Source organism: Lonchura striata, chromosome 1 (genome assembly GCF_046129695.1).
Source record: "Lonchura striata isolate bLonStr1 chromosome 1, bLonStr1.mat, whole genome shotgun sequence".
NCBI classification, from domain to species: domain Eukaryota; kingdom Metazoa; phylum Chordata; class Aves; order Passeriformes; family Estrildidae; genus Lonchura; species Lonchura striata.
The window spans coordinates 97001955-97028518 of NC_134603.1; the positions used below are offsets into that span (position 1 = coordinate 97001955).

At 37.5% G+C, this 26564-nt stretch overlaps 1 protein-coding gene across 4 annotated transcripts in view; it reads left to right on the plus strand.

Moving 5' to 3' along the window:
* Window positions 1-26564, plus strand: part of PIGN (phosphatidylinositol glycan anchor biosynthesis class N) — a 96811-nt gene that overhangs the window by 48348 nt on the left and 21899 nt on the right. For all 4 annotated transcript variants that reach the window (XM_021552344.2, XM_021552346.2, XM_021552348.2 and 1 more), the window contains exons 13-21: window positions 9104-9182; window positions 11257-11439; window positions 14731-14867; window positions 15837-15936; window positions 16048-16140; window positions 17194-17285; window positions 18963-19074; window positions 22976-23084; window positions 26034-26136. In XM_021552344.2, coding sequence (XP_021408019.2) covers window positions 9104-9182; window positions 11257-11439; window positions 14731-14867; window positions 15837-15936; window positions 16048-16140; window positions 17194-17285; window positions 18963-19074; window positions 22976-23084; window positions 26034-26136 — 1008 coding nt within the window. The remainder of the gene's footprint in view (window positions 1-9103; window positions 9183-11256; window positions 11440-14730; window positions 14868-15836; window positions 15937-16047; window positions 16141-17193; window positions 17286-18962; window positions 19075-22975; window positions 23085-26033; window positions 26137-26564) is intronic.

Genomic DNA, 26564 nt, shown 5'->3' on the forward strand with positions numbered 1-26564 from the left:
TCTTCCTTTCTCTGATGACTGGAGATACAGTACTACATTGTTCCCTCTGTCTGATGGCCTTTCAAAACTTAAATAATAGAAATTCCCACAAAATTGACATTTGGATCAAAGTGAAGCAAGTGATTTCTTTTCCATCACTGAGCAAGGCAGGATTCCTTAAGATGTCAGTACACTATTCTTGTTTTGTTTAAATAAATTACTTTTATTTAAAACCTGGTAATAATAATATGTAAGATATTTGTGATACACGTGATAATGCTTGCAAGAGCAAACATTAAGCATTGGATGCCAAGAGGAAAGGGTGAAAATATTGCAGTAGGGAAGGATGGTCTAATAGTGACTATTCTCCCTGCATGTTTGTTGGAATGCTTTGTGTCTTCAGAGGATCTTGTATTTAGCAGGGGCACTGATTAATCTGCAGAGATTCCAGCCCCTTTGTCCTTTGGTCAAGAATGAAGGACCAGCAGCTTCTATCAATTCCAAGTAAACCCTGGAAAGGCAGCCAGCCTTTTCCTTTCTCCGCTTTGTCCCCATTGTGTTATAAGGTGTGACTCTAGGCATGTGGGCACCTTTAGCCTGCTGGTGTTGGGAGGCAGACTGGCAGCCCTCTAGAGCCCCTCCACCCTTGGCTTTAAGGACATGTGTATATGTATCAAAAAACAGAATTGCAGTGCTGTAGAGACAAAGTGCTCAAATGAAAAAAATGGCTTTGTATTATTTTTTAGGAAAAGCCTTCCTGTTTAAGTAGTTAAGGTATTATCTTTTCAGGGAGAAATCAATGCCTGTTCTTTGGCAAAAAATGTTAGCTTCTCTCTCACTGAATGGGCCATGTCTGAAGCACACTGCTGCTCAGAGAGGATGCAATCCTCTTAGAAGGTAGACATCCTGCTGGTCTCGAGTTTCAGCAGTGCACTCAAGAGCTTTTAGTTTGTACATGAAAAGCTAACTGGCAGCAGCTTCTGCGCAGGAGGACTTGATGTAATTGGATTTACTCTCAAGTAGGAAGTAGGTGAGGTCTTTAGTAGGAGCTAAAAGGCTGGTGTATAAGATAAAATATCACAAGATTAATGTATATTTCTCTATTTCTTTGTATTATAAATCCTTTTGGCCTTTCCGTGGAACTTGTGAGGCTTTGTGCAATGAGGGTGAGGGAGGATTTACAGCAGGTGGTAGAAGGGGATGGAGAGAGAATGCTCTGCTCTGGGGTATGAGGTAAGGGGCAGAGTACAGGGCTCTGTCTGGATCCCAGTAAGAAAAGCCCAATAACAATAGCTTAATAAAATGGCTGTTGTAATAATAGGAAATGAATTGCAGAAAACAGATAGTGAGTAAATTGTACGTCCCTTCAGATGCTGGGCACCCTGTGTTTGTGGAGCATGGGATCACTTTTCTGATGGTGCCACAATGATGCTGGCTGTGGAGGCATTCCCTTGTTTTGGTCATTCAAGCTGCTATATTATTTTCTATCAAGAAATCAACCCTGGTGATAATTTCTATTGTCAGACAGAAAGGAGGTTCACATGAGAACTTCTTGCAGCTCTTACATAGATGAGGACAGGCAGGCAGTGTAATCCCTGTTACGGAGTGGGACTTGCCTGCAGACTCCTCTGTTCCTATCAGCTGACCGGGTCTGTCCCTTGGCCAAGGCCTGAGCCTGCATAGGGTATGTGGATCATTGACTCCTTGATGTGCAATGGTCTCCTGATTAGGATTAGTATGGGTGGTGTCCCATGTTTTGGTGGCCATGGGGCCTTGCCAGTAGGTATTTGCTCAGCACAGCACAAGCTGCCTGCTCTGGATACAGCTGCTTGAAAAATGGTCACTAGGGTTTAAGGTGGCCATGTAGGATTATGGAGCAGAAGAGAAGCTGTGGTATAATACTATATAGCCACAACACTGCATATACCTAGATCCAGCTCATTGTCATAAATCGTACATAAGTCATTGACATAAATCATCATGTATCTTGCAGAGGTGAGGACTCACTTGCAGCATTGGCAGGGTGTTGTTATGTGCACTCAGAACATATCCCTCCCCTGTAGTACTAAAATAGAAGAGACTTCAAAAATGGTGCCTTTCTTGTCCTTCAAGGATTTTCCACCTTCCCTGAAAAGCAGTTTCCAAGGCTGCTGTGTCGTGTCCTGCTATGGCTTTCTGGACAAAACCCCTGCCCCTGGCAGATCCCTGTATCCAGCTTCTCTGTTCTGCTTTAAGGGGGCCAGACGGACAGTTTTGGAGTGTGGTCTTCTCCCTTCTGGCCTCTGGTTCTCTGAAGCTCTTGCCATAGTAGTTTATATGCAAAATATGCTGTGTGCAGCCGAGTTACCTTAATTGCTTCTCTGTTCAGTGAATTGGCAGCTGGCAGTTTAGTTGTCAGCTCCTTTTTCTCTCATCTTTGTTATCTAAGGGATTTACATAAACATCCTAAGGCATTATGCTGTTGAATATGCTACATCAGGGATTCTGATTTGTGAATATTAAAGGCTGTTTTAATTTCTGAGACTTGACAGTCCAGGGTTAGAGCATTAGCAGTCAGACCATTTCCTGCGGCTTCGCTGGTGTCCCGCTGTCCTCCTCTGCATGTTTGTGAATCTGATGAATACAAAAGCATAGATGTACCGACAGGCTTCTGCAGTGTGTCAGTAAATATACATTTTGCTCCCTTTGGCCTGTGGAAGTGTGTGTCTTCCTTTCATTTCATTGTGCTTTAAAGAACAAAAACCTCAGAACTTAACAACTGGAGCCTCTTATTGACTTTCATAATCCTTTTCTTTCTTTTGGGGTTCCAGCAGTGCTTTTTAATGCTTCCTAAAAGAAAAAGGATAACTGAGTTGCAAAGATAACTTACTACGACACTACAACTAGACTACCTGACTGGAAATTTAACACAGTAGTCAGAAAATCCCGAAACACAAATAGCCACTTGAAATTTAGACCCTCCAAAACTGAAAGTCCTGGCAGTGGAACAGCAGGAACAAAGAGATTAGATTAAGTTGGGAAAGGGAATATTGTGGGTTCTGGGCTTTGTGAAGGTGTAATAAAACCTTTAGTGTAGGTTTATGTAGAGCACATTTTCTTTTAAAAAGCATAACTTCAGTATTCTAGAACTATGGCTGTAATTTTTAAAATCTGTAATCAACATACATCTTCTAATGGTGAAAAGAAGTTTTTTAGGACTTGCCTCTTTTAGCAACTTACCTGACAATATTTTAGTAAACAAGTAAAATTAAGGCCATCTAAGCAGATTAAGGAGCACTGAGTTACCCATCAAATTGTTTAATCTTTGAAGCTTCACTCTTTGATCAAAACTAAAATGTATGCAAAGGATTGTCTCTTTATCTCATAGTATGTGCTTTCAGTCTGTCTTTGGCAGATACTGTAAAACAGTTCTTTCTTCTGAAAAGGCACTCTAAAGAACTGGAATTGATTGCATTTTGAAAATGAGAAAAAATTGGCTTCTGGACATTAAAATTCATGTAAATAGGTAATTTGGTGAGGTCCACAGAACTGTAATAGGTTTCTTTTTCCTGATCATTGCCCCAGGTAACATCATGTACTCTGTATTGCACAGCAAATGTAAAAGAACAGAAATATCATGGTTCCAGACTTAGATTTTTGAAATATTTATTTGGTCAATTTTTTTCATGTTTTGTTGAATGAACTCAAGTCTTTGCACCACTTGTCATTCATTGTCTTTGTGATTTTCCTGTGCTATTGATGAAGTGGGAAGGTTTTCTCTTATGCATTTTATTCTGCTCCTACAAGACTGTAGGACTTTTACTTTGAAAAGTAAATAAGAAACAGGAGAATGACAAAGTTGGGTTTGTTTGTGTTGCACTGTCACCAATATTAAGTCTCTGCACTCATGGGTTGCTAACTGGAGTGAACAGAAATAAGTGTTTCTGCCACATCAATAGTGCTGAATGCAGACAGATCTGTGTCTCTACTCTCCCATAACCTGTCTGATGCTTTCTCAGGTACTGTCCTGTTCTGCAATGGGAATGTTTGAAGGCAGCTCTCATGGGAGACTGCATTTTGGAAGCATGTTGTTGCACTGGCTCAGTTGCTTTTAAATATCAGCCCTTCAAAAACATCAGGCCAATCTTCCCTCTGCATTTTCCAGGTGACATTTTGCCAGCAGTGGATCAAATTATTGCTTTGAGGATCAAAGCAGTAATAGTGGTTCCTGTAAGTACTATTTCAGCTGCTTGCAGAACTGCTGGAGTGGAAGGCATCTCTGCTCTGTAGATGGCCCTCTCACAGTTGCAAGATACTCAGCTGATTGTGTTGCTGGCAATTTTGTCCCATGGGGAGAGAGTGGAGAGGCACTCTGGCACCTGCCCCTCCGCAGTATCTGGATAGCAGAGGCCTCGGATGCTCTGCAGGGTGGAGGTGGTGCCCATAGTGATGGGCAACTTTATCCTGGGTGATTTATTTCAGGTTGTAAGTTACTCAGGTACCAGGAGTATCTGAGAGAAGAGGACAAAACCCCATAATTATTCATCATTTTGGCAGATGTTGCTGGAGTTGTTTGGACAGTGTCAGTCTGATGGCTCTTTTGCTGCGAACAATTCTGGAGTTAGAAATTTCGTAGCAAAGCTTGTGAGAAGCTCTGCTTTATGTGGTGTTCAAAAGAAGGTCACCTATACAAAATCCTATCATGCTATATTTAAATGGCCTTGCTCCATCATGAGGCTGTCACAGGAGTCTAGGGATATGTGTCCAAATCCTTTAGCTTTTTAGTTTTGCATCAACAGGAGGAGCAGGTGCTTTCCTCCCCATTTCCCACATAGCCAATATGAAAAAGTTAAAAGACTGCTGAACAGCTACTTCTGATTTGCTGCTGGATAAGGGTCATAAAAATGGGATCACTGTCTTTTGCAAATCTTGCCACTCTCAAAGAGTTGTAGGATGCATGGTATTTTCTTTTTTTTTCTGATGGAGAGAGTGAAATGGCAGTGATAAAAGGGTGTAGATATGCATGAGCTGACATAGGTACATGGGGTTTGTAAGTCTGTGTAGATAAGCAGCTGAAATTAATTTGTTTTCATCTGACAATGAGCTAGGCAAAGATCTCGGTCTTTCTCTTTGTACATTTTATCTACAGGTCTGTGGTGCTTCCTTGATTTTCATTATTAAATCTGCAGCATTTTAAGTGTTCAATTAATACAGACACGAAGGGGTTACTTTTTATAGCAGAATTCTGGAAAATCTACTGTGCAATAAAATTACCATAAATCTTTACCCAAATAACCAGGCATAATAAAATTAAACTAGTGGTGGATACAGATGTGTTTGCAAGGCATCTCCTTCTGTTCTGAGTTTTTTTTATTTCCTGATTTGTCTGCAGCATGCTACCTATGCCATTGGGGATGGTAATTTCTGTAGTGTGATGATAAACAAGACTCATTGGCCAAAGAGAGATCCCTTTGACATTGCTATGGTGAATGTACTTCATCACAGTCTTGTTGTGAATTGCTGTCAAATAGCTTAGCTTATATGAAGCATGAATGATGTGCTGGAAAGATTAATTTTGTCAGGTATACCTATGACAAGGGTAACTAACATCTCAGAAGGGAGAGTTTACAAGCACTTGCATGATTAGCCCAATCATCTTGTTTCATAATTAATAATGTTTATTCATGGTTGAAGCTGTGATTTCTCTGTGGAACCAGGAAGGTAATTTCTGATAGCCATAATGGAAAATAAAATTACTCTTCCAGGACCACCACAGTTTTCTGTGAAGAATGTAATCTTAAGTCTTTAGAATCCTTATGGTATTGTGAATGCATGTGTGTTTATAATCTATGTGATCATGGAGTTCTTGTTTTCTTCTTTCAAGTTAAACCTCTGAGTACTACCCTTTTCAGTGCATGTGTTTTGCAATACTTTTAAGAATAGAAGGATAGAGTCCACTGACTGAATTCTCTTTGTGTGTGCCTCTTAATAGGACAGGTATTTTTGTGTTAAGGAAAAAGACCACAGATTTTACGAAGCAAGACTATTCATTTTTGAATTTGTTAGAATTGGATTTTGGTGGTAGATAGCTGGCAAGAGCATATACACACACCCCCTAGTTTTCCTTCTAGAGTTGAGAATCTGTCTAATAATGATCAGTAAATTCACTTAATTACTATTAATATTAATTGCATGGATGTGTGTATTAAGTGACCATAAGAATACATTGACTTTTGCTAGTGCCTCTGGGATGCTGTATAGTAGAACACAGTTCTGATCAGTTTATTATTTCCTAACAATGTCTTCTGCTGGAGACCATTAAAATAGTTTAAGTTAAAAACAAGTTGTGCTATGAACAGTTCAAGCTTTAATTCTCAGATGGAAATTTTCCATGTGGTTTTGGTTTTTAGTAATTCTTGTAGATTTTATAGAAGCAGCATTTATAAAGTCCATGGTGTTTTTTTCATAGGCAACTTTCCACTTCTCTTCATGGCTCATCTTTGTCTCTTTATGCTTTCTGCTACGTTTAGATTTCTTTTAAATCTCTCATCTACTTTGTCAGCTTCAGAAAATGAATCAGTGTCCTCAATGGATGTTAAATTGCTTATGGTGAACTATGCCCATTCTTGAATTGAGGGATTATCAGCATATTTGGTAACCTTTTTAGACTGGTATAAAATACAAAAATTCTTTAATCACTTCTTTGCTTAATACAGAGATAAAAAATATGTTAAGATAATGATAATTCCTTACATTTTCATAGTTAAATATGAATAGTCCTTAGTTTCTGGTGAAATTAATAAATTTTACAAAAACAATTCTTAGACAATTGTAAATTCAACCTCTTGAAAATTATATATATGGAAGTAAGGGTAATATATGTATAATGTTAGCTATTGAAAATGCACCTGCCAATAGTAACCCAGTTTGACAAAATAATTGCTTTCAGTGTTTGACTTGCTCAAAATTTTACTGTTTGAAAACCCCTTTTATTCTGTTACACCATTCATGTATAGAGATCCTAGGTGCTGTCTTCTAAGAAGTAATAGGTGAAGACTATTGTTCATTAGTAATACAATGATTCAGTGAGAATAAAAAGATAATTAGTGGGTTGTAGCTAAATGACTAAAGATATGAAGTAAAATATGATTTTGGCTTGGAAGAAATTTGCATTGAATATGACAAGCATACAATTCAGAGAAAACAGTATGTGTAAAACAATAAAAATATGACAGGGAACATAGGAGCATCTTGAATGTGTTGAAGTCCTAAATAAAGCTTATGAATATTTATTCCAGATTTTTTTAAATCCTTACTTAAAGGCTATCTTTTTTTTCTCCTCCTTTTTTTTCCCTCCTCCTATTATTACACGTGGTGCAACTTCCACCTTGAGTGCATGTTTTGTTCCCTTTCATTTACCAAACAACAGAATCTGAAAGCCACAGATTTCCTTGAGGCAGTGCTTGGGGTCTGGTTTGTGTCCTTTAAGAATTGTTTCTAATTGTAGCCCTCAGCCTGTGGAGATGTACTGTTGGCTTCCAAAGAGACATATCATGAAGGTGCAGAAACAATCAACATTCACTTTACTATTTTTCAAGTCTGGTTTCTAAAATCATCTGTTTTCCCCTTAAAGTTAAGGTGATCAAACTCTTACCATGACCTTGTGATTATCTTTTTCTCCCTTTTTCCTTTTCCATGGGACCTCTTTCTTCCTACTTCTTTATAAATATCACCCTTCAATGCTTCTCTAGATTGAAAAGAGATACAGTTTCTTAATACAGGTACTACTCTACAGATAATACTCTTCCCAAAAGTAAGATTAATTGCTGTTCCAATTATTCAGTGTTTTGGAAAACTCCTGCATGATACTGCTCTGCTCTGAACTTAATGAAATAGCATCAAAATATACCAGAATGTTACTACTAATAAAAATTCAGATTGTTCAGGCACAGAATACTTGCAATATACTTCACGGCTCAAAGGATGGCGTGTATCTCTTGCTGATGTATCTGTTAAGTGCTGTAACAGCCTATCGACTGGGTTGTAGGCAAAAGTGATTCTCGGCTGTTTGGGAGCTGCAGGAATGAGCATTTCCATGCAGCAACTGCATGAAATCCATACTTGCCCCTGTGGTTCAGCTGAGTGACCAGATGGGCAGCTGCTGCTGATTTAAATGGTGGGAGTGACCTGATTTGGCACTGCCTGAAACATGAGATCGGTTGTGAATGTAAAGGAGCTGGAGAGAGGTAGGCAGGCATGCGTGCAGCTGGGCTATCTTGTCCTGTGGATGCTGAGAGCTGGTGCTGTGCCACTGCCAGATTCTGGAAGGTGTGAAGGAAACTGCAGTATAATTTCCCTGGTTGTCAGAGAGCTGTGGTTTGTTGTGGTGCCAAGAGCAACAGGGACTGTGTCATGGCTTATAAGTTATCCAGGGTAAGCCTGGGATTCTCAGACCTGCTGCTGTCCCTAAACGTGGAAAGAAAATGGTACAGGAGAAGCAGCTCCTTTCTCCCTTGATTTGGTGGAGTTTGGTTGACTGCCTTGTTTGTCCTGGTTACTGCTTTCTGTAAGGGAATGATGGTAGCAGTTAGTATTGATGATCAGGTTCATTAGAATTGAAGAGATTTTTTTCACTGACCTCAGTGTAGCCAGGTAACTGTGTTATTCCCTGCTCTGGGAACTCAGCTAATAGCTTCTTGAGTAACAGGAGACACGGTCATACTTTTCTCAGAGAAGATTTTTAAGCATCATCTACTGTTAATGTGGAATGTGAACAAATCATTATCAACTGCTTACAGCCATATTCTAAAAAATTAAATTTCTTAATTTTTCTATGTTCCATGCTTCCTGTCCAGAGCAATGGTCAATAATCACAAGGGAGATGATTCTCAGCAGTATTAGATGGGATCAGCTACATAAAAGAAATGTCTATTAATGTAGCAATTTTGAGATAAGTTAAAAAGCAGCTGTGTTGACACATGTGAAGATGAATGCAGAGGAATTGATTAGTCTCAATTACCTAATTGCTTCTAATGAAGTTCAGAATATTTTGGTTTCATTACAGAATAATTATTTTAATTGCAAAGTTAATTTTTTCTGCTGGTGAAAAGGAGAAATGTTAATATCTCTTTATATTGTTGTACAGACCACTTTCTGCTTCTGAACAGATCAACATTTTAAAAAAAATAAGATTATATATTGAGCAGCAGAAGTACGATGAAGCGGTAAGTCTGTTTTTGCTATATGTAAATATTTTTTTTATTTAAAGTAACTGAGAAATAAAACTTTTTTCCTTCCTTACGATACACATCTCACTAACTCAAAACCCCACTGTAAGTCTTCAAAATTTTACATTTTCATATAAATTCTAATAAATACTACTGACTTGCTGTATTTTTTCTCATACTACTTAAACTGTTTGTTACTATTTCGTAGTCTAATGACACACAATGTGTGTTTTTATTTTCCACACTAGAAAAGGGTAAATTGAGAGATAAACTGAGGAATGTAGTTCATATTTGCACTTAGACTGCTAGTTGCATGAAAAAAAGGTGTGGTATCTTGCTCCATCATGGATCCTGCTTTACCTGATCCTTTTTTTTCTACCTGAACTAGCTGTGCTTTCACATTTCAGTGTGTCAAACTGGGAGCCAAACATGGAATTATGCTTCTCAGTTCCAGTATTACTTTCCTAAGCATTTGCTAACACTCACTGTGTGATGGGGTACTTGATGGATGCAGTTCACCAATGCTTGTATTCTGATGTCCACAGAAAGAATTTGTAGAGCTAAATTATACCAAGAAGTCTTTCATTTTAACAGATCTAGTTTGGTCATTGACTTCTGTGTTAAAAAGTATGAAAATACTGAATATGTGAGATTATATTTAACCTGCCAGGTGCATGGAGGACTTCCATTATGTGTTAGGGTTCAGTTATCTTTTCCTCATGTGATTCTTAGAGTAATAAATTACTATTTTGTGCACAGGACAACTAAATCTATTTTATGCCTTTTTACTTTCTTTGTTGTAAATTGGAAACCGTTCAGCTTAAATAAATTGATCTATTTTGCTATGGGAGAAGGTTTTCTTTTTGGTTTCCTAATGCTTCTACTTAGCTGTCACGTTTACCGATAGGAGACATTTTATGTATTTCAGGAGTAGAACTTGTGATTTTTGTATTGTTGCTTATATGTAAATTTTACTCCTTGTTTGCTTGAGTGCTCCAGATGTTCAAGTTCACTCTTGTTCACTCACACGTCAGACCTGTGCCTGTGCCTTGGTTATCCTCAGCTTTCTGTATTGCAATGCAGAAGGGTTCTTCCATTCCCAGAACCTGGGGTGTGGATGATTGTTTGCCTGAACCTTGCAACTCTTTGCATTGCAAATATGCTCTCATAATTGTACAGAATAGATGTCTTTTGGGGTGAGTTTGCCCACGGGCAGACTTGTAATCTCTTCAGTAATTGCTGTCCCTTTTCCTGGGTTTGTTGTTGAATGCCAACTGGATACATGCACATATAAAAGAGCTTTGTTGTGTATGTTCACCTTGTTACTGTACTCTTCCAAATCACACAGATGAGCTTCCCATCTTTGGGTAAATCACAACACACCCAAATGGCATGGTGGGAAAACCCATGGTCTGTATCATGGTGTCTCCCCAGTGGAGGTATTAAGTGAGGTGACCTGTGATTAGACTGGGTACAGCCCTTCCTGTTTCCAAATGATTCACGTCCTGAGAGCTATAAGCAGCTGCTCTGTAAATGCATCTGGGACTCCAGTTTAGTCTCTGAATTCACTGCTGGTGCTTGTGGTATCAGGTACTTACTGGAGTGGAGGACATCAAAACCCAGGCAGGGAATACTTCAGGCTGTGGCGAGTGACCATATTTCAGCTGCATCCATAATCCTCCCCCTGTGTAAATGTACCTTCAGGAGCACATGACTGTTTTTTAAGGGAGTAACTTACACTGGAATGTGTACAGTCAAATGCTTGTGGGAAAACCAAATTGAATGCTTGGTAGCAGGTGGTGTTCAAGGTGTGCTATCTGTGTGGCATTCACCTTCTGTCGTGGCCAGGGAGGATGGTGAAGGAGCCAGGTGATGGTTGACTTGATATCCAGCAGGAGTCCCAAGCAATGTGCACTCTAGCACATTTTGCTGGGCAAAACTGTCTCTGAGCACGGAGAGGACACATGCCAGGGGTAATGGAGCTGCTTGAGCTCCAGTTGCTGTCAGGTTGATTTATGGAATGGGGAGCTCACATTCTAATACATTGCTTAAATATTTTGTCTGCCTCCAGGTATCCCTGTGCAAAACCTTGATTAACCTTGCCTTGGAAGGCTTGTCTTACTACCACACGTACGATAGATTATTCCTGGGCCTGAGTATTGCAGTGAGTTTTGTGGGCTGGACGACTTATGTGATTTTGGTCATTATCAAGGCCCATACCAATTTGACCAAAACTGTCTCAGGTAATAAAAAGGTAGGTTGGAAGCATTCAATTATTTTTTATTGTATCAGTTCTCAGTATTACATGCATGCTGTGCAGGATAAATTGAATACTTTATTCTTCCTTTGACTTAATGTGGAAACTGGCAAGCTGTTGAGTTTTCCAGCTGCTGTTATCCTGTGTGTTGTTGCTGTTAAGTCCATTGATTAGGATCAGAATTCCTAAGATGTGTAAGTCTGAGTGTGCAATATTGTGCTTCTTCAGTTTTAATTCCTACAGCTGTTAATTTGAGATGCTAATGCAAGAGTGAGAAAACATAGTGATTGAAGACTATTAAAGGGTCTGTCTTTAACTGGGTTTAGTTTAACCAGGTTTAATTTTCAGTATTAACAGCATTGTTGCAATAATAATTGTTTGGAAGAATTCACATTTCAGGCTTTCAGTTTCATTGATGTCTCTTCACTGTAAGGTCAAAAAAAAAAAAACCCCAGCATGTAAATAATTTTATTCCTGCCTTCTTTGGTAATTTTACATCTGTTCTCAGAAACCATGCAGTCCAATCATGGCATTTTTAAATTGTATAGCCTGTTTTGATAGAAGGTGAGCTATGGTTTCACAGAACAGTGTGCTCCCTTGCTCTTTGTGATTTGCAAGTGTGCAGAAGACATTAAAGATGAAGGAAGCTCTTTTTGACTAGATTTTTATGGTTTGATTCTTCACAAAGTATAAAATCCTAAGAATTTATTTTCAGTCATTCTTCAGGAAAAGAGGGACCTCAAAAAGGTGAATAGGCAAAAGGCTAGCATTTCACTAGAAAAGGGATAAAGCATTTGTGGGAAGGGGAAATTCTCCCAAACTTCAATAATTTGTTTCAGAATAAAAGGATTGTTTCATTTTGTAATGTAGGTGAAAATGAGCTCACTTAACATCTTTACTGCCTTCAGTATATTACTCTGAGAAAATTCCTATCATACTGTCTTGAGGTTTTTACTACTGGCTGAAATGAGGTAGTCTTGACCTTTAGTGAAAATGCTCAAACGAAATTAAAATGGAAAATATTCGTAAGTGCTGTACTGCATGATTTAGTTGTTCTTTCATCAAATAACTGAGAGGAAATAATCCAGAATGCATGTTATGTTAGATACAAACAAAATAATTACAATAAGTAGGCTGAGTATCAGGCATATTAATAACTACATTAAGGAACAATTCTTAGTTGACATAGATTTTAATTTCATATATTCATTTTACTTTTTGAAGACAAATTTTATGCTAGTGACACTGGCAGAAAAAAAACTTGGGTATCTTAGTTCTTCGTCTATAGAATTTATCTTTTTTCAGTTTTCATAAGAGGCCCTTTTCTGTAAGAACCTTTTTTAGTCTTCCTAAATACTTACAGAATCACAATGTGAGGTTAATGCTTCATATATGGAAGTTATTTGGTTTATAGCTTATATTGGAGCACCTTAAAGAAATTTGCTGAGTGACTAATCTACCACTGACAAATAGTCCCCTGCAAAGCACACCCTTATAAACTCAAGAAGCCTCTGAGTAATGAAACTGCATATCCTGTATATATCATCTTTAAAAGTTTTTGGCTTCTTATGCTGCGCATGAAAAAACACTTTTTTCTTTTGGTGTAGGATGTTGTTTTGCCTAGCAAGAAATATAACCTTTAAATTCATTTTAAATATTCACAGAATTGCAAATCTCGTTTCCACTTTCAATGCATGACTGACTATATTGGACTCTATAGTATTTGTGTTGCTGTATGGAATAAAATGTTGATTGTGTGTGTTTACTCATTCAGTGATAAATTATACTGCAGGCATATCATATATATGCATATTCATTCTGTCTATATGTCAGCAAATGTAAAATTTAAAACTAATAAAGCCAAATTGCCCTAGGTCAGCTTTCTATATGACATATCTTTTCTTAGAACTTTTACTAAGATATAACATTAGACTATTTTAAAAATAATTTAGAATTTGCATTTGCTGTCATTTTAGATCAAGGCAGTTGTACATCAGTTACAGGGAGGGGGAGCCAGAAAAGATGTTAATCCATCTAGGTGAACTGTGAGCTTATTGTCTCTTCTTCTCAGCATACTTAACACAGTGTGCATCTGTCTACCTAACTCTTTCAAAAAACTAGCATCTCTGCAGAAGAAAGCAGTGTCTGTCATTACCTACACTAAAGCTACCTTTGCTATGTCAAGTTGTAATATATACAGATAAAATTCTTTATTTAAAACTTGTACATAATCTTCCCTTACCACTAATTCTTCTGATATTTGAATGTCCCTGAATAAGGAAGAATAGTTCAATGACCAGATAAAAGGCAGATGCAGAGTGACTGTTTAATGCTTCTCATTGCACAAACAAGGAATTTCTGCTGATGATTAAGGACTGACTTGCCTGAGATAGCCCATTTGAAAGTTTTTCTTCTCTTTGATGTTTCTCCTTAAGAATGTTCTCAGTCTGAGAATGTGTTTCTTTGAGTACATAATATTCCAATCTTGTATCTATTTTTTCTAAGAAAAGCCCAATGCAGTACCTGTAGGTCAAGATGAAATATCCTAAGAGTTGTAGCTATGCTACCTTTTAGGACCATGCAACACTGGTCCTCTGTTGTGTTTTGAAATGGTGGGTTCTTTGAGGAAGGAAGATTCTCCTGTGGAAGGTTGGTCACAAGCCTCCTTTTGTAGCTGTTCCTAGATCCTGAATAGTAGTGGGATATTTTCTGGTAGGAGTTAATATTTTAATTTAATTAGTTCTTTTACAAATATTTCAAGCAGGGGGAGGAAATGTGCTGATGAAATTTTCATTAAATGCTTTGACTCTAAGGCTATGAACTTGAACTCATTGGGTTATATTCCAAGTCTGTTTCTAGAATCTAAACTTGAGATTTCTTTTTCCCAAACCCCTTAGCATCTCTGGCTTCAGATGGATTACAAATATCCATTGAACATGAATGGCATTGCATGTATTGAGCTTCCAGATTGTACAAGTATGTCTTTCCCATGCAGATTTTACTGTAGGACCTTATGAAGAGAGACATTTAGAATTAGATCTACAAATCCTACTGTTTTTTTTTTTTAATCTGGCTGACAACTTTGTCTAGAGTTATGTAGAGACACATGGCAGCTTATGTGGCTGTGTTAAAATAGCATTTGTTTTACTAACAAATGCTATTTTAACACAGCCACATAACAAATTTGTGTAACTAACAAATTGAAAATAGAGTAATTTAAATAAATAGTGTAATTTAAAACATTTTATTGCTGTTAAAAGAATGTTTGTCCAAATGTTTCTGTTTCAGAAATCTACTGCTCTCTTCTATGGTTTTGTCTCTTCTGGAATGATAATAGCTTTTTTCCTGTTGATTCAAGCATGTCCTTGGACATACTATATATACTGTCTCTTGCCAGTGCCAGTATGGTATGCAGTTGTGAAAGAGTAAGTAAAGAATGCAATTTATTACTACTGTTTTTTAAGACCATGTCTGGACTTCCTTCTTGTAGAGAATTAAATTTTTCCCATAAATCTGGGAGAAAACTTCCTTAAGTGTTTCCTGAGACATTCCAAAGGGCTCTGGTTTATATTTCAATTGATATAATGAGTAGTGTCCAAACTGGCTGATACAGTTGCCAATTCTAGATCTCTTTTCTTTTAGCAAAAATAAATTAAGCTATTTCCGTGAAAACATAATTTTAGCATTCTTGCAACTGTTGCAAAAGAGCCAAAATCTTTGCAAATACCTGTAGCAGCTGACTTACTTTGCAAAATGATCCTGCATAGTGTCAAGTCTGTTGAACACCAGCTACTTTTGGAGAACACATGCTAGCCATGTTGAGGAATGTGCTCCCATATTGAAATATATTTGTCTTGTTTGGGTCTCCTTTTACTCCAAGCCCAAAAATACTTTTTATCTTCTGATTCTTACTATCCTGATCTACTGGCAATCTGTAGATACCAACTCAGTATTATTCAGAGAAAATGAGACCAACTGCAGTTAGATAATGAGTTGTCTCATAAAGCACAGGAAAAGCTAACAAGGAAGGGTTTTCTCTCTCTAAAGCTTCTGAATGTTTCATCCATTATGACAGACATTAAGCAGAACATAACTAAAAATATTCATATACTCAGAGTTAATTTGAGTAGTGAATAATCTGAAGCTTGTACAAACATTGGCAAAGATGTGCCAAATATGGGAGGAAAAAAGCTGGAGGATTTTATTGTAGATTTTCTACCAAGTAAAACTGGGTAGAAGGATCATCTGGCCATCAGCCATGGTGTCTAGGCAGGACCAGCAATACCTCTAACTTTTTTCCTGCTCTGACCTCATCCTTGCCCCATAAAGGTAAGATGCTATGTTATTTCTGGGGTTTTCTAATGCATGTTTTCTTGTTCCATCATTTTGAACAGAATTCCTGTCATTCAAGACCTTGTCACAAATGTTTTGTTACTTCATATTGGTCAGTTTATAGGATTCCTCTTGGTTTGTATACTGGGAATTGAAATACTAGTAAGTATTTTATTCTTATGTATCAACAGGGTGTCTCATTTATTGTACTCTACCTGTTTGAGGAATTAATGTGTTTGATTTTCGGTCCTGTCTTGGATTTTTTTTAATTAGGTCTTCAGCTTTTTCTACCGCTCTGCACTTACTGTTGGCCTTCTTGTGTTTGCTGGCTGGCCAGTGATCACACAGCTGTGGATTCAAGCTAAGGTATTGTATTGCTTTGGTGAACAGCTGGATTGCATCTTAGGATGTTGGGATGCTTTGGAATGCTGCTTTAGATTATTATTAATTTATGCTCTTTTTCCGATCTCTGTCATAAGCCACTTGTAGCAAAGCAAGGGACTTTAATATGATCTGGATTAGATCTGTTATATAGAAGTAATGAGTGCTTAAGAGTTTTGGGGTATCTGTGGATTAGCTATCAGTTTTCTGTTGTTGATGATTAAAAAATACTTGACTCAATCATATGAAATGTACATTATTTATCAAACTGTTAGAGTGACTGTAGTGTTGACATGTACAATTGGTGAAAGTATCACTGTTTAACTAATCTGATCATTTATTAAAAAAAAATATTGACAATAATGGAAAGGCAGTTGTCAACTCATTATTGTCTGGGCCATTATCAGCTGGGACACACTGTTCCTCAGAGGCAACTTGCTGTATTGTTTTTCCTAGGGAAAAGACCTCCATTTTTATGAAGTGGCATGATATTTAATTTTAAGAGACATTTCTTCCATTAATTGATTCCAACGTCTCTTATTTCAGGGGATACTGAAAACCTAGGGTTCTAGGATAGAGAAAAGGAGTAAAATTGCTAAGTCTTGCTCTCCAAGAGCTGCCAAGATGAAGGCTGGTATTTTACAATTTTTTGTTCTAGTTGAGAAATCAAGTAACTTGTCTTAAAGCTGGGTATGCACAGATGATGTTTTGTAGCATGAATATGAATTTGACTTGAGCTTGAAAAATTTAAATTATACAGCTGATAATGTTTTTAGTTAAATAAAACACCTGGGATAGTTTTTTTGTTTTTTTCCTCCTAGCAAAAAGTTTCAAGAACTACTTAGGTGATTATGGTGGCTAAATCAAATGGCTCATAAATGCAAAGACTAGATAATGGTGCCATATTCTCAGAGTATTCTCTCTCAACGTTGATTAATTAACTGCTGTTTGGGAGATGCTAGTAGCTGTTAGTAGTTCATGGAAATATTTCTTTATGATTAACAATTTTCTGTCCACATGACCTCCTTCTTCTTCTAGACAAAAGCATTGATCTGGACTCTCATGTGTGTGATCCTGGCAATATTTCCATTAATGCCTGTTGTAGGAAGAGAACCAAACATTCCTCTGGTGTAAGAATTTCATCTTGTTCTTTAAATTTTTTATTCCCTCTTTGATTCAAAATTTAGGCTGCCTTTTGGTATTTGTGGGGAATTGTATTATTGAAAACTGGCTGAGATGGGAGTTGAAATTCAGAGTTTAAATACATGATTATAGAGACCTCAGTTATTCACTAATGAGAATGAGAATAGACTTTTAATTCTTTTGCTACATCCATTTGGTCTTTGTGTTATTCTGTAATTTCTCATCAAGAGAAACATTTCTCACAATTGAAAAATTTTCACATTTTACAGGAAAATAGAGGAGATCATTAAAGGAGAAGCTTGAGTGGAGTGCAAATATGGTCACCTCTCCTACATGAATAAGAATTTAGTCAAAAGCAATATACTTTTAACAGCCTCTTTCAGAATTTGTCCACCGAATTTTGAATAATCTGTCTTTGAATAGCACTCTGTACCTAATGGGATATAATGGGAAATAAACAGGATAGGCAGAGCTCTCTTCTTCATCTATATTTCCTGTGTCTCTTCTTTTTCCACTTCTGCTTCTCTGTCCTGATTCTTCATTTCTGGTATTGTTTGATTTTCTACAGTTGTTGTTTTTTATTGTTTTTCTAGTACATCTTTGTTGTCTCTCCCCTTCCACTTGTAAGCCACTCTTTGGTCATAGGAGCATTCTCTCATATCTGAATGCAATCCAGGTGGTTGGCCTGAAGGGGTAGGCTTGTGGTCTCTTTGTAGTTACTGCAGAAAAAGTGAATTTACCCTAGGGTGCAATGGCTCTTGTTGGCTGGTAGAAGATGCTGTGCCTCAACAGAGCCAATCCTCAGTGAAATTTGGGATTTGAGCAGTAATATGTGATAGCAGGTAGAATTATGAGCCCAGATATTTCCAGGATTATTGACATTCTGCCTCAGTATTTTCCACTGTGTTTTAAATCTGTCTTTTGAAAACCATTCTTAGTCATATAGTGTTCTTGGGCACACTATAAATATTCAGCACAGATTTTTGTTGACTGTGTTACAGCCTTTCAGCGATATATACACATGTATGTATTTCTGCTGGTCCAAACTGAGGTTTTTCTTTTCTTTAGAATATATGTGCACAGCTTAGAAATCAACATGGAATTAAATTACCTACAGATCTTCCTCTCTGACACCTCTTTATAGTCACCTTGCCCAGGCTGTACTTTCTATTTATTCCTCTGATGAAACATTGTACCTTTGAAACACTGTTTGTCTGAAACTTTTCAAGGGAGTTTTGAAGCTGAAAAGGTTTGAAGCAGCAATTAAAAATATATGTGACACTTCAGGATGTTACAGATAAGTTGATGCTTGAAGATACAAGAGGGAGAAATCAAAAATCCACGGAGAAATAGGTATTTCTGTTCTTGGGCAGTGGTCCTGTTAAGTCAGGGCTTTTCAGTACATTAATAAAACTTGTATGGTAGGAGCAGGGAGCTCCTGACTCAGCTCAGTCATAAAGGAAACGTGGGAGTGAAAGCAGGGCTAGATAATCCAAGAGGAACATGGAGACACTGAATATTCAGGATAGATTAGGAAAGCCAAAGAACTCCTGGGGTTGAATCTGGTGTGGGATGTTAAAACACGACAAAACAGCATACAGAAGCAAAAGAAATTTTTAATGATGTTTTCTGAGATTTTATTGTTCTTTTGTTTGTTTTTGCAGAATAGCAGCTGGTTTGCTTACCATCTTGATATCTTTGTTCTTGTTGGCATATTTTTGTAAAAGTGAAAATAAGTACAGAGATAATGAAGATCTGAAAGTATATTTTTATCAGGTCAGTTGTTACTTTTCAGTAATTTTGAATGTTAGAGGGGTTTTATGTGCAAATTTTTACTTACTTTTTAAGAATATATAGAATATATATTTCTACCAAGGCCACAATTTTCAAGAAAAAAATGAATGTTCCTAAGAGTTTTCTCCTTGGCTATTTCAAGAGGACCATGTGCACATATTTAAACATCATCATGCTGTGTTCCCAAAAGGCCATCCTGTGCATAATTAGATTGCTTGATATATCAATGTGCATATAGATTTTGATACTCTGCTTGGAGAGTTTGAGAGTTTGTCCTGCCCTTGCTGTGTGTATATCACTTCCAGTGACCTTTGCAGTAGTTGCATATGCACACCAAGGCTTGCTGTTTCAGGGGGCTGAACTAGTTCCAATTTCTGGCTGTAGAAAAACACTGTGAGACTGATACTGAGCTGGTTTTCTGTTGGTCAAGTCTTCTTTCAGGTGAATTATACCTTTGTGAAATAGGTAGGTTTTTTTCATGCTTAGAGCTAATTAAGTTCTAGAGAGCTTTAAGATTCTAATAATACCTTGCATGTCTGCTGTCCTCTTTTTTTTTTTTTCTCTCCTCCTCCCCCCCCCCCCCCCCCCCCGTCTATTACAAGATAATAGTTTTATTTCAGGACCAGCTTTATCTTTTATGATTTAGTTTCTTGCTGAGTGAAGCAATGCACTCATTATATCAGTGATTTAGGTATGGAGCTCAAATAGGTTGAATAGAGGAAGGGAAAGAGTAATGAATGCTTAAAATGGCTTTAGCTGAGCATGAATGCATGTAAAATATGGTGGTAATGTCTCTTAATTTTTTCAGCCTTCATTTGGAAAAGAGATGACAGTTCCATTCCTAAACATTTAGAACATAAATTCCCAGTAACCATTTGGCAATGGATTTCTTGCTGGAATGCCTGAAAAAAGCTTACACTGGGTGGGAAGTGAGGGAGCAGCCCAGTAGGCGGCTGGCCTACCTCAATTCACCACACAAATGCTGCAGCATCTCATGATGAAGAAGAAATTAGTCTGTAGTAAAAAAGTAAGGCCAGACTATTCTTGAACATACTTAAAGAATCAAGAAATTCTCTCACAGAGTGATACTTAATTATATGAAAATGTTCTGCCTGCTTATTCCAGAAGTAACATCTTAATTTTCCTCCCAACTTTTAAGAAGATCATAAAGTTCCTCAAATTGCCCCTTAATCACTAGATATTTTGCAACAGTGACATCTAATTACTAGTCCCTATTAGATTTTTGTTTCAGTACCTTAATTGGGAATGGAAAATATGGGATCCACCCTTCACATTTTGGGTAAGGAAAGGATTGGGAAGTGCGATTATTGAGATGTAGAGGGATAAAAGGCCATTAGAGAGACATTATATGTGTTTCTAAATAAATATCTTGTTTTGAGGTTAGGTTATATTTAGTTGCTTTGAAATGTACAGGAATACAAAAGGAAAATGCTTGTCAGAATAATGGTATTTCTAGTACATAGAATTCCCTAATTCTACTTTTACATTTTCCTTTAAGTTGGACTTTTCAGTGGGAACAGGAAAGGGTAATCCTCAAAAATGCTCATTTTGAGATCCTGAATTTTGATTACACCTCCCAGACAGTTTTAAAGGTGAGATGAATCCCCTAGTCAGGTAAAAATACCTATTTTGCTGTGACAAATGGTGATCAGGCCACTGGCATTCAAATAGATAAGCACGCTCTATTAGATTTCTGCTTTGCATCTGCAAAGGTATTTCTTAAAAGTAGGTTTTGCAGGTCCCCCATAAGTGGTGTTTGGAGGCAGCCATCAAAGGTTATGCCTTCCTCTGACAATGCTGTTACTTAATGTTTGTGGTCACTGATGAGTTAAGCCTAAGCCAGCCTAAACAGTTCTTTGATTCTGTGATCTCTGAGAGGTCATTAAGGCTTCAGTAATGATGAAAACAAGAGTCATTCATAATCCATTAGCTAGACTGCTGCAGTGCTTACTGTATAACTTAATTTTTGCTGCAGAGAGCACCAGTTTCTCTTTGCCATCCATTTCATAGATGATGTCCAGTTTCTGCCACACTACTGAAGACATTGTTTTCATTGGTTGATAATGTTGGACTGAGTTATTATTCCCAGGATGCTTGGACTTCATGGGTGTCCAAGGTTGTCAGTTTATTAGTTTCCTCCTCTAAATTAGAATTATAGAATAGTGTTGGTTGGAAAAGACCTGTAAGATCAAGTCCAGCTATTAACCTAACACTGCCAAGATTACCACAGTGTAATTACTGCAGTGTTGGGACTGCAGGTGTCACCCTTGGTTTTTTCTTTGTAGATGTGACCTAAAGATATCTGAGACCTGCTCTTTAGTTGTTCAAGAATTATCTCTGAACATCAGAGAGGGTTGTGAAGGATGAAGGGAGACAGAATCTTAGCTGGAGATCTCTGCTTGCTTCTCCAAGTTTCTTTTGCTCAGTTCCACAGTCCTGGAGGTGTTGGTGGAAGCCAAGAGCAGTTTGAATGTGAACACAGATTCTCAAAAGCACCTGCTGAGCCCTTCCCTGGACACTGGCATGGATTTAGCAGCATTGTGCTTACTAATGATCCCAGGCCATGACAAGTCTTCCAAGGCACAGGATATATTATGGAGGGTGACACAAAGTCAGTGCAAAGTGACTTCACCAGTGTCTAGGGGATATTGAAGGAATTACCAGAGTTCATTATACCAAAATGAACTCGATAAGATATATCAAAGGGCCCGAATACAGCAAAAGATCCAAAAAAAACCATTGGAAGTCTAAAAGATCCTATTCCCTGAGCTTTTGGATGCCTAATGTTTTGACCTTGTTTATTAATGTCACAGAGAAATACAAAGTACATGTTCTTGTACACATAGGAGCAGCAGATACTGAGCGCCTGTGATACCTGTCAAAAAAGAATGCTGATGCTAAATGTTTTGTCTGGTATGATCCCACTAGGTATCACTGCAGTCTAACAGGCAAATAGCAGCTATTCATATGGTACAAAGTAATGGATGTGAATGGTGTAGTTGCTGTGCACTAAAAAGCCACGACTGCAATTACATCTTGTAATGCAGTCTTAAAGCGCATGTTTGCAAAGTACTGTGCATGCTTGATTTGCCTTTTAGTGGAACTGAGGAGTTGTGAATAAATAGCAGTAATTGAAAACTTGGCTCAAGCATTTTCTTGGATAATTGTCACCTTTCAAAAATAACTGACTCATAGGGTAATTTTTGAAAGGTTTTTTGCACGTACTTGGTGACTGAATGATGTCTCTTGAATTAGTCAAAGAAAAAAACCTCTCCAACTTCTCTGCTTTTGCAAGGCAGAGGGCTCTGCTTGAAGTGGTTCAGTCAATTCAGCTGAGAGGCAAAAAACTCAACAGCTTCTTTCCATCTCTTAAAAACTGCCTCCAATTTGTTCTGCTGCTGCTTTTCTTCTTCCAGGAGCCTTCCCCTTCTCCCTGTACCTGATTCTGCAGCAAAGCCAAAGGCTCTGCTTGTTCTTTGTGGCTGCTGTGTTTGAGGCCAAGTGCCCCTTGAAGGACTGGGGGAGTGTGTTTTCTGTGGTTTGCAGGAGTGTTTAAATAGTTACTCTTGACAAAGAGCATAGCATGTCAAATCAGTGATCCAGGTCACCTGTGTGTACTATTTTAAAATAGCACAAATAAATAACAAGAATGCTAATAAAAAGTAATCTAGAGGGAAGTTTTAAAAAGCCAGTAATTTTAAGTTATAAAAAGTTATAAATTTTGACACTATCTTTGACTTCCTGTTCTTATGGTGATTCAAATGAGGTGTTTATGCAACTCTAAAGCATAGTCACATATTCAGGATGGAATGGTAGAGATCCATACATTAATTTTGTGTTTCGTTGCCTGATTTCTTTCTAGATGTTCAGTGTTGCACTTTCGACATATGTTGTGGTCAGTACCCATGACAGTCTTAAGATCAAACAGGGATTACCTGTAATGAATCAAATTATTAGCTGGATGACACTAGGTAAGAAAATCTTCCCTCTCAGCCTTTTATGCTGGCAGTTTGTGGAGTCTGGGATTGGGTGGGGGATGATGTCACTTTTTCATTAACATCTTATTTTCCTTTATCTGACTGCTGATAATTCTTCTGTGTGTTTGCTTTCCTAAGTGAGTTTTTTTGAGAAATGTTCTAAATATTATTCCTTCTTCTAAATATTATTCCTTTGTAAATTAGTGATAAAATGAAAATACCATTGATTAACAAATAGCTTTATCTTTTATTTTGACTGTTCTGAATATTTTGAAGACCATTTTTAGGATATAATGGCATAAATTTCCTTTTTGTTTCACTCGGTGCCGGATATGGGTGATCTGAGATGTTCTGCCATCAATCCAGTTCAGCACAGGGAAATGACTAAAGGTTGTTGCTGTAATTCAGTTTAAACTTGAAGCTGCAGCAGATGGCAGTGACCCTTGTGGGAGTGATTTTTGAGAGCTGCCTTGCAAAATACCTGTGAAATGATGATAGAGTATGTTTGATATCAGTTAGTATCTAATTATTAAAGAGCGGTTTGCAAGTCTCTGAATTTTTTACGACTCGGAAATTTTAGTGTGATTAAACAGAGCAAATGGAATTGTTACTGGAGTTCTGGAATGCAGTGAAGCAATACCTTTCATATTTCAGATATAAAATAATTTCTATAGGGCTCCATTAGAAAATGTTAAGCATTGTTTATCCCTGAGTGATCTGAAATGTGGAATTTGTTTTAGAGCTAAACATATCCCATATAAAGTTTGATAGCAGCTTTCTGCTACAAGTTGAGATCAGGAATTTAAACATAGCTCAATGAAAGAACTTTGGCCCATGTTATCTTCTTGCTGGTTGTCTTGTACATTCCTATGCTGGTGACATTGTTTTAACTTAAGCAGATCTTGTCAGTTTTAGCAATCCTGCTTCTGTTTGAGCAAATGGATTCAAGATTAAGTTCAGTGATTGTGAGCAGTGTATGTGAGCAATGCTTTCTTAGTAATGCGTTTTTTCAGAGCATTTTCCTTTCCATCATGCTCCCCTAACTCTTTGTAGCCTGCTAAGCTAAATGGGGATCTCTGTGTGGATGAATTTCTTGCAGCTGTAAAGTCAATGAAATCGATAAAGTCCTGCTTGGCTTACTGGAGCAGGAATTGACTGTAAAGGTTATATTTCTCTCCTGTGTAAGGATGAAAGAGAAACATTTTTCATCTAACAGATGATTCAGGCAATCAAAGAGGTTTAGAGTTGTGGGGGAAAAATATATTAGAAATTCTTTTTGTTGTGGGTGATGATAAAAATAAAGCTAAGAGCGAAGTAAACTGTAGGTACTCAAAATACCTACCTGCTGCCACAGAAGTAGTGAATATTTTAGCAAAGTCTTTCAGACTGGAAGTAATCATTCTAAGTGAATGGATACAAGATAGGAGTTTTGTGTGCTTGCTGAAATTGCTTTCCATAATTAAACACAGAAATAAGCAGGTAAAACACTAAGGCATCCAACATATCCTCAATACTTCTCTTGGAGAGAAATGCCATGTCATTACCATAACTACAACTAGCACCTGCCTTGTTGCCAGTGTGTACCACAAATGGGATACCATAAGAATTAAGGTACCAAACTCTACTGTAGCTTTTCCAAGGTTGGTGGGATTACAGGTGGTCCAACTCCTTGTTGTCTTTTTGCATAGTTGTGGAAGAATGGCACTGTTGGTGAACTCTCATTTTGCATCTCTGTCTATTTATAGAGCTAGAAACACAGTTAACAGTATTTATTCATAATAATACTGTTTTATTTTTGTCAGGATCATAATAATACTTCAGAAGTTTTCTAGGAAATTTTTCCCCCCTTCTTAGCTATTTATCCTGATTAATATGAAGCCTAACTGTTTAAATTTTAACTTTGACCTACTTTTTTTTTTTTGAGAAACACTGATATTTAAGGAACCAGGAAAATGAATTAGTGATGGCTGGGTTCCTGCAGGCCTGTGTCCAAGTAACTTTAGTTGTAACACTGTATGGTTCATACAGTGTATTTAACTGCAAACATAGAGGCAAAACCAGGAGGTGTAACGTTAATTCAGCTGCTTCCCATGTTCTTCAGAACCTTCTTAATATTAGCAGATATTTCTAAATGAATGTATATTATGTCTTAAAATTTTCACCTATGTTAATTTATCATTAAAAACTTGCTAAATTTTGAGGAATTTGGCGTCAAAACTGTGTGCAGGAGTCATATAAAGAGGTTTGTGTAGCCAGAAACCTACAGGTCTTTTTTAAAGATTAGATCACAGCAATCCTTGTCCTTCCCACTTTCCCTTCTTCAAGCACTGGCCATCTTTCCTGTTTTTCTTCCTCCTTACTCACTTTTGGGGTAGCCCAGTTCCTAATCTAATTACAAAGAATAGAAGGCCAGGTTGGATGGGGCTCTGTGCAATCTGGTCCTAGTGGAAGGTGTCCCTGCCCATGGCAGGGGGTTTGGAACTAGGTGATGTTTAAGGTCCCTTCCAACACAAGCCTTTCTGTGGTTCTAATCCAGTGGAGCAGTGGCTTTGTCACTGCAGTTTTTGAGCTGCCAGAGGCCCTCAGGGCCATGGTAAGTGGTTTTCAGAGTAGTATTGAACAGTCAAGTTTGACTGGATTTTAGGGTAGTGCTTCTGCATCATCTTACAAACTTATTAACAACGGTTCATGAGAAATTATAAAGGCTGTGACATGGAAAGACAGGAAATTAAAATTATACAAAACTGAAATTACTTTTGATGAATGTGAAACATTCCAAACATTGTATTTTCTTTAGCAAAAGTAACTTTTGAAAATAGAGGGTCATATATGATGTATTAAATTTCTGTACATAAAATGTCAATATTTGAGGAAAGTTACCTTGTCACTGATCATGAAACGTTTTGCATGATGTGACTAATGGATCTCATCTTCTTATTGCAGTATTTTCCCCAGTGTTGCTGCTACTGAGCCCCACGTTTCTCTTTGAGAGACTGTTCAGCATATTGCTCTCCCTGATGTCCACCTACTTGCTCCTCAGCACAGGGTACTTCATTCTTTCTCTATTTGAGTTGGTTTTACATACAAAAATCCATGACTACATGTGAAACTGCTTCATGTCATGCCCATTTCTTTTAAAGGTGTAACATGTACTTCCAGCATTTATCTTCTTGTTTAGTTTACTAAATAAAATTTCAGGGGAACTTTCATGATTTTCCTTGTATTATAAACACAGTTTGTTGACATTCCTTTCAACTAGACAAGGCAGTGGCTGGAAGGATGTGTGTTCAAACAATCTTGCACCAAAATAAGAAAGTCTGATTTAGTTTATGGCTTTTGTTGTTTTGACATGTGCTTTTCTGCTCACAAACAAAAGGAAATAGCATCTCTCCCAGCTGCTCAACACTGGTATCTAGTTATGGCTTAAATGATGTGTGCCAGGAAACAGGTAGTCCTAAAATGAGGGAAAATTGT